Here is a 9171-nt window from a genome sequence, read left to right on the forward strand (position 1 = left end):
TTTTGTTTTCCACTTTGCTATAGTGCAGTGTATGGCCATAGCTCAGCTGAAGTCAGAAAAAAGTCTCCCAATGAGAGGAGAAAGTTTCATTTGTATTTTTCCCCATTCTCAGCCCATAGATAAAAAAGAGCTACTTTACCCTATGAGAAAATATTGCAACTTCCTCACCTGCTTTATGCAGAAGAAACTGGCTCTATTAAACAAATAGCTACTCCCTAGCAATGGCTGCCATAAGGCACCAGTCAGCTTGGCTGTGGCTAATTTACAGAGTTGTGGGTGCAGTAGTAATTAATCATCAGGAATTTTGGATAATTCTGCTGTACAGATGATTAGTAGTGGTAGCATAGACTTCACTTGTTCACTTGAGCTAGGAGCTCCAGGGAAGTATTGCAGTTTAGAAAAAGGCTGCTGTCAAGCCTCAGGAGCTAAAATTTGATCCCAGGAGCTGTAATTTAAATTTTTCTTGCCTTTAAAAAAAACCAAAAACACATAGTACACCAACTTGCTCCAAGACATCTTAAGCTTACCTCAGCTGCTCAGCAAATGATAGTAAATAAAAATGCTTTAAGAATTTAGGTTTCCAGAGTCTAAAAATAATGAACATATTGTACCAATTTTAATCTTATTAAATGGTATTTTAAAATTTGCCTAGACAGATCACGGATTTCACCTCTAAGTCACTGGTTCGTAGATGGACCAGATCAGCAATGACATAAGCCTTATCTGCACTAGAAAACTGATTTGCTGCTGAGAACAGTTGTCAGTGGGTTCACATGGACCAGTCCAGAAAACGACTATCAGTGTACAAAGGACAATTTTCAGCACTCTTACAGAAACACTGACTACATCCACACTTAAATTGTTTTGGGGAAAATGATCATTACCACAGCCCCACCAGTTATACCACTGTATACAGGGCTTCAGTGTTTTAACTGCCATATAACCCAACCCTGCCAAAAGCTGATCTAAATGATACAAAAGTAAAAACGCCTGCGCACGCCCACCATTTATTACCACCAGTGAAGCTGCACCAACAGTAGTGCGCAACAGTGGGAGATTTCCTGGAAGATACTATTAAACAAGGCTTACATGTTGAGAATGTTTTCCACAATGGTGCTAAAAATGGTTTTGTCCTGTCTCTAGGCATTGAAGAGTTTGCAGCACCAGTTCAAAGGAACTCACACACTGCTGGCAAGTTTCGAGTAACATGCCATTTTTTGGTTCTGACAAGGCTTTAAAGCCTACCACCAGATGGTCTATTTGGTTATCTGAGTGAAGCAAATTTCTTTCCATGCAATTGCCCACAGGCAGATACAAAAACAGTTTTGCTACCAGTCTCACCAAAGTGGCCAAGATGAGAACTGCACTCTTCCTTAGATCTGGTCCCCACAAAAGAGATACACAGACACACAATGGCCTTCACTGCTCCTTCCTATGCTGTACCTATTTTGTGAAAACAAAGTTTCTAATAATGCCTAATACGAACCGCACAAAGATTTTTTTTTTAATAAATCAGGGTAGTTTTGTGTATAAAAATATTCACAATTAAATTTTATTATAAATAAAAAAGGCACTGAGTTTAGCTTTAGTTTTAAACCAAGGACTCTGGATTAGCAATACGCTCTTCATCAGCCACATGAAACTATTCTATGCCAGGTTATCAAATATTAAAAAAATACCATCTGTGGGTTTCGGATAGACCATCTAGTTGTTTGACTGCAGGGAGTTCCCCTTCTCGATAATGACCATTGAAACATTTCAGCTCCATTATAAATTATTTCTAGCCACCTCACAGACAAATATTCAAACAAAAAAGAAGGGTTGTCTAAGGTCAACTACAGCAGCTGTATGTAAATAGAGCACTTCTATTTATATGCATACTATACTATAGAATGGCAAAAGCCAAGACAATCTTAGCCTTCGGCTCTGTGATGGATGGATTCTAATATACTGAGCAAAAGTAAACCCTATTTAACCAACCCACCTGCCTAAAACAAGGATACAGGCACAATATAAAGGAAAGCTGACAGAAGCAAAATATTTAAGAAAGGACAGTGCAAGAGGATTGCTCATCTTGCAACATTTAGCTTATACCATCATCAACCTGTTCTCATGAGTCTTACACAAGCTGAGGCTTGGCCATTTACAGCTTTGCTTGTACAAACACTTAAGGACAGGTAGTTAGTAAACTCTTGCTGTCAGTTCAAGTATTGTGCAAGTATACTTCTCTCAGACAAAAATCAATGTTTTCACAAAGCTATATATAACAACTGACATTATGGAGCTGCTGTAATCAACCTATAGTAAGGCTGAAGCTAACTTCTCTCAAACAAAGCAAATTGTTCTGAAATTTTGCATGCTTCATCTCATCCCACAGTAGTTTGCATGGGACAATACAAGTGGAGGAGGAATATATGACATGCACAGCAGCTCCATCCCACCTCTGGAGTCAATGTGTTAACTATGCCCAGAAATATTACACAACAATTGAAACTTTCAACAATGTGAAAGTTTTGAATTAACTATAACAAAAAGACACTTATTAAACTAAATCTCCAATTAATATCCTAGCTGATGAATACATCAGCTGTTTTCAGTGTAGTTTCAGTAGGCTGCAGAGTCCTCCAGGAGTACACCATTTTCTTTGACACACAGTAGTTTAAGTAGTAACTGCAGTGAACAGTATCCATAAAATCTCTATGTGCCCCAGCTAGTGCAAGGGATTACAGCCCTCATGTGTATAATATATCATCCACCTAGGTGATTTGCCTTGGAATCTCATGTAGTTTTCCCTTCAGTTATATGGGCAATCATAACCAATATGGTATGAAATAACAGAAGCAGGTTTCACCAGTAGTCAAGTGAGAATGAGTCTTAGGGGCTCATAGCAGTATGAGACTATATACTCAGGTATTAAATATTTTCAACCACAAATCCCAAATTTAGAAAACTAAAATTCCATGTGCTGTATGGCACAAATTCCCTTCCCTTCATTACCATTACCCTATTTCTCAGTACAGCGAGAAGACAGTGAACTAATCAAAGTCTTATTTTATTCTATGAGTTTACCAGGCTTCCATGAATGTCAGAACTGTAATATTTGGCAGTAAGCATGAAGTATAGGTAGCTAAAGTAATAAATCTCAAGACACAAGGAGCAGCAACGTGATTTGAAAACAGAAGCCATGTCAGACGGAATAATCAAAAGGCAGGAAAAGCACTCTACTACTCCATTCTCAGACATTATCTCAAATTAGATGTTTTGAGTCCAGCAGACCCAGAATATCCTTCTGGTCTTTTTTTTTTTTAAAATAATTTTACATATTGTAATACCATAAATATTTAAAACTGTTTCTCCAGAGTGACTGTCACATATCAACTTTAGCAGTTAGCCTACTGGGAACACATAATTGATAGAAAAAAAGTTTTCATATTTTTGTTCTAGTATGTGTCAATTCAATATTCCCCACTATACAAATTAGTTCAACAAGCTTGGAATGTTCTTTTTTTAAGTTAATGCTGACAGTCCAATTACCCCCACATATTTTGTTTCTAAGCTTTTCAAAAAATGTTATCAACTTACATTTTTGCATTAGAAGGTAAGACTCATACTCTAGTCAATTTGGCAGACACAGAAGATTTATAACAGCTTCCAAAATAAAAAAGTTATTTCTTAAGATTAATTTCTAGTTGACTGCCAAACAGACTTGACACCATAGTAAGCTGTCTAAGATGGCAACATATCCTATTTCTTTCACCTTTCCCTTATAAGTATTTTTGAGTGGATGAAGAAATTAATGATTATTGTTTTTTACCAACTAAAATCTGATCCTTCCACACCTAAATATAAACTCATGGAGTGAAATTATGAGCAATTTGCAATCCACAACAAGCCCATTGACCAGAATGTGAGTTAACATAATATTTTGCCCAGAATTTAGAAGCCTGTTTTAAACATGTTACTCCAGAGCAACAAATTAGTCACTTTGAGAAATGCAGCTGTTAATGCCCTCCCATGGGAGGGCATTTCATAAATTAGTTTCAACAGTAATTGGGGCTCAGGACACAAAAATAATACTTTCAGAACAGGCAAATGCAGTAAACATAACCCAAGGGGCAAACACCATTCAGTGAGACAAGTTATTTTCCAAGACATCCAGTACTATTACATCTCTTGTACTTCTGAGATAGTTCAGAACTTAAACACAGAGGGACACAATAGATGAACCATTCTAGGAGTATAGTCCTGGACAATGTAGTCTAAGGTTTTAGTTTATGATTTTATGTATATTTTAATTTTTACAAGGATGAACAGTTTATCATGGTGGAAAAATTCACCGTCAACCGTTGCTACATTTCACTACAACAAAACACTTGGCAACCAGTGTTGTATAAAGATACTCTATAGTTTTCTGTCAATTCTCCTATGCACTGTCCACTCTCTTGTGAGTCTTAATATTGTAAATGTTTGAGCAGTGTATGGAAAATTATATAAAGTGCAATCTTAAACCCATGGGGAGCCATATATGCCATTATCTATTTGAATAGCCAAAGTCCCCAGAAGGCCTTTAAAGCAAGTGGAACTTTTCTTTTTTAAATTCAGCCATTCAAGATTCCTAATGTGAAACTGATCTGTGGAAGCCTGTCGGTGGAAGGGAGGGTTAAAAGAGCACAGAGGCACAGTACAAGGTTCCCGTCTCTAGTAGGGAAGACGAGGGAAGATAAAAAGACTCTCTGTTTCCGTCTTTGTCCTGCCAGTCTTGGAGGGGTAGAGGTTTCAGCCCCACAGTCGGATGTACAGTTCACCCTCAGTGTGCATCTCCCGACACAAGGGGGAAACTATGTGGGCACAGCCTGATGAGTCAGGGACTCCTTGCCCTGGGGCAAGACTGCCAGCAGATTTCGCATCTTCCTCGGCGACATCAAGGTGAGAACGAGCTCGGTGCAGGGCTGCCGCAGTTGCTCGGGTCCCATGATACCCGCTTCGTGGTGTGTCTGTGCTGACCCCGCGGCTGGGACCCGGCTAAGCGCTCACAGACAAGGGACCCTACGAGGCTGCAACCCCCCCCGCCCCCGGAGACTCATGGGATGCTCCCGGGCCCACGGAAATGGGGCTCCGCGGACGGTTCGATTCACGGCCTGGAGGAGGGAGCAAAGGCTCCCGCTTGGGAGCTCGCAGGGAGCCCCTGTGACCTTGGGCCCCGGCTCGAAGCACCTGCAGCCGCCAGGCCCCCGGCTAGGCGCGGGACCGGCTTGGGGGGGGGGGGGCGGCACGTGGAGGGGAAACCCCCTCCCCTGATGAGATGCGCGAGGACTCAGGATGGCGTCAGCCGCCAGCTCGTGGCCAGGGGCAGCCGGGGGGGGCAATATCCCAGCCCCCCCGCCCCCCGAATTGCCCGGTCTCAGCCCCTTCACTGGGGGGCTCTCCCCGCCCTGAATCCCCCCCAGCTCCCTCCCTCGCACAACCCCCCACCCCCAACGGCTCGGCGTCCCCGGAACCCCTCAGCCGCCGCGCCGCGCCGCCCCCCTCACCCGATCTCGTCAGCGCCTCCCACGTTGTTCATGGCGGCGGCTCCAGGCAGCGTCCGGGCCGGGCCCGGCTCCCTCAGGCCCAGGCGGCGGCAGCAGCGGAAGGTCACGGGCTCCGCTTCCCTCCCGAGCTGCGCAACGGCGGCTCCGGCCCCCTCTTCCCCTCAGCGCCGCCCGCCAACCGCCGCTGCGCGTGCACCCTGGCCTCGCTACGGGGTCTCCGGGACCGCGCCCAACGAGCGGGCACGGGGAAAGGGGGTAGCGCGCCTGCGCGGCAGGCGCAGGGCACGACGGGAAACGTAGTCCAGCGCGGGCTGGCTAACACGTGGTGCAACCCCGCGGCAGCCATGCGGAGTCGAGCAAGCAGGAGGGAGCGAGAGGGCAGTGCGTGCGAGAAAGAGAGGCCATGTGGGTTCTAAGGAGCGTACGCGTGGGAGAGCCCATGGGAGTGAATGCATAAGATTTAGCGTGTGAAAGGGAATAGGAGGTTGGCAGGGAAGTTGTTTGCAGGTGAGGCCCGGTCTACGCTTAAAGATAGAAATAGATCAGGGACATGAAAAAAATGCACAATAAGGTCCTAGTTTGTCAACACTGGGGGTCAGGTTGACCTCAGCTAGGTTTCTGTCAGCCTACCTCCAGCCTCTCAGAGAGGTGGATTAACTACATCAATGGGAAAAACCCTTCCGTCTGTGTAGGAAGCATCTATGCTACAGCCCCATAGCTGCAGTACAGCACTTGCAGCGTAGACGCAGTCAGAGTGTGTGCATAGCATGGTGTGTACGGCCTGGGGGCGGGGGAGGGTATGTGGGGCAGGGGTGTCCTTGGGTGTTTAGTAAGGTGTGAGTGTGCCTATGGCTGTGCCTAGACTCGGGCCTGGTCTACACACAGTTTTTGTGCTGGTATCATTATGTCACAGAGGGATGTGATTTTTAACCAAAATAACAATGTCAGTGGTGTAATACTTTGTCAACATTGTTATGCCAATAAAAGCCCTACTGTAGATACAGCTATACCGGCATAAGCACTTTTGTACAGGTATAACTGTATGTCACTACGGTTTTTTTGCCGCTTTGAGGTTAAGTCTGCCCCACTGCAGCGCTTCAGTGTAGACACTCACTACAGCAACGGGAGGGACTCTCCCATCACTGCAGCTACACCGGCCTAGCACTGTCTACACCGGGGACTAGATCGGCTTAACTACTTGATCAGGGTGTGGATTTTCCACAGCCCTGAGAGACTTTGTGATGTCGATGTAAGTTTTCTGCGTAGACCAGCCCTAACTAAACCAGCATAGTTAAACCAGCAAAACTTTGAAATGTAGGCAAGGCCTTAGGCCTGGTCTACCCTAGGAAATGAGGTTGGTATAACTACATAACTCACAGGTGTGAAAAATCCACATCCCTGAGCAACCCAGTTAAACCGACCTAACCCCTGGGGTAGACAGTGCTAGGGCGATGGGAGAATTCCTCCATCAACCTATCTGTGCCGATGGGAGAACTCCTCCCAGCGGCGTAGGTTGTGTCTTCCCTGAAGCAGTACAGAACATAAGAACAGCCATACCGGGTCAGACCAAAGGTCCATCCAGCCCAGTATCCTGTCTACTGACAGTGGCCAATGCCAGGTGCCCCAGAGGGAGTGAACCTAACAGGCAATGATCAAGTGATCTCTCTCCTGCCATCCATCACCACCCTCTGATAAACAGAGGCTAGGGACACCATTCTTACCCATCCTGGCTAATAGCCATTTATGGACTTAACCACCATGAATTTATCCAGTTCTCTTTTAAACACTGTTATAATACTAGCCTTCACAACCTCCTCAGGTAAGGAGTTCCACAAGTTGACTGTGCGCTGCGTGAAGAACTTCCTTTTATTTGTTTTAAACCTGCTGCCTATTAATTTCATTTGGTGGCCCCTAGTTCTTGTATTATGGGAATAAGTAAATAATTTTTCCTTATCCACTTTCTCCACATCACTCATGATTTTATACCTCTATCATGTCCCCCCTTAGTCTCCTCTTTTCCAAGCTGAAGAGTCCTAGCCTCTTTAATCTTTCCTCATATGGGACCCTCTCCAAACCCCTAATCATTTTAGTTGCCCTTTTCTGAACCTTTTCTAGTGCCAGTATATCTTTTCTGAGACTGCACAGCTGCAGTGTTTTAAGTTAGACAAGCCTTGAGTCCATACAAGACCTATATGTCCAGCATCCATAGGTGCATGGATAGCTTGTGTTTGTGTGCAGCACAAGGGAAAAGCATAAGCCAATGATACTGTAACAGGCAGTGAGTGGTTTTATTTCAATGTCAGAAGGATACCTAGCCCTTGTTAACTAGTATTATTTAGTTTTGTATTTATATAGCACCATTGCTGTAGATTAGTCCCCTAGCATTCTGGGAGCATTATGATTCTGTAGCTTTCTATGAATCACATGACACCCCCTCTTCCCTTTCTATCACTAATTTGCCTGTGGGATTACACATGCTCCCAGACTGTAGAGGGCAGGAAAGGCAATTTAAGCCCACATGTTGCACAGTTTGGGAGTGGTGTTTTATTTCTGCAGATTTATTTTTACTCCGGTGTCTGATCTTTCTGGCATGCACCTGCCACATCTCGTTCTTCAGGAGGAAAACATCCTAATTTTGAATTAAGCCTAAGGCAGTTTTATTGAAAACCTCTCCCTATTGGGAGGAAGGATTTTGCTTATGTGGGTTTCGATGTGACATTTAAAATCTCACATCTGAGCTGGGTTTTTTGTTTTGTTTTTTGGAAATCTAACTTTCTATCTATTGAAAAAGTCACACAGCAGGGATGCCTGGCTCGCCCTCCTGATAATAGAGAAGCAGGGACATCTAGTGGCTATAGCTGAATCCCAGAAGGATATTTAAGGGTTTGATTGGCAGAAGTGCTGTGTACCCAAAACGCCGTCTGAGTTCAGCTGTGGGTACTCAGCACTTACGAAAACTATGCCCCTATCCCCGGATCCTGCAAAGATAGAATTCACTTTACTACCAAGTCGATGGGACTATTTACAGTAGTAAAGTTAAGCATACCTGTAAGCGTTTGCGGGATAGTCTTTATCTCAGGGGTTAGAGCAAAGAGACTTAAAATTCACAGAGAAAGACTGATGCACGGACACACCCGAGTTTGGGAGTGGTGTGGTATATCTGTAGGCAGATGGCTTGCACAAAACTGACAACTGCATAGGTGATGCACTTGGCGTAAGGTTAGGCTAACAGCGCAATCTGTTTTGAGAGAAGAGAATTGCTTTGATCCCAGTGGGTAGAGTGCAGATAAGAAGCCCATGTGCCGGGCAGGGATATGCCATCCAACCAGGCTGCACTTTTAGGGGTGGCTGATGGAGTATGGCTAGACAGGAATTTCCTTGAGGACTTCTCCTTGCCTTGAGGAACTGTAAGTATGAGCCTAGCCCTTGGGCCATTGATTTCAGCTGCCTTTTGCCCAGTAGTGGACCCTCACTCACACACCCTTTTCCAAACCTGCCAAATCTCCCTCTTTTCGATAGGGACTCCCGTGTAAGATACGCATGAAGGGATTTTGCTGCAGGTGTCAGTGAGGCGTTAATATCCTTGTTCCTTTAGCTTGTCCCACACGTTGGCTATGTCCTGTGTTGCAGTTAGTGTAAG

General features: G+C 44.6%; 1 protein-coding gene across 5 annotated transcripts in view; it reads right to left on the reverse strand.

Moving 5' to 3' along the window:
- Positions 1–5748, reverse strand: part of DAZAP1 (DAZ associated protein 1) — a 35150-nt gene extending 29402 nt beyond the window's left edge. For 2 of the 5 annotated variants that reach the window (XM_044998253.1, XM_044998252.1), the window contains exon 1: positions 5532–5740. In XM_044998253.1, the coding sequence (XP_044854188.1) occupies positions 5532–5563 (32 nt within the window). In that variant the 5' untranslated portion in view covers positions 5564–5740. Of the gene's footprint in view, positions 1–5531 lie in introns of all 5 variants that reach the window. The other 3 variants (XM_044998254.1, XR_006575169.1, XM_044998255.1) reach the window with 2 other exon arrangements.
- Positions 5749–9171: the final 3423 nt, after the last annotated feature.

The sequence above is a fragment of the Mauremys mutica genome, chromosome 24, assembly GCF_020497125.1.
Source record: "Mauremys mutica isolate MM-2020 ecotype Southern chromosome 24, ASM2049712v1, whole genome shotgun sequence".
NCBI classification, from domain to species: domain Eukaryota; kingdom Metazoa; phylum Chordata; order Testudines; family Geoemydidae; genus Mauremys; species Mauremys mutica.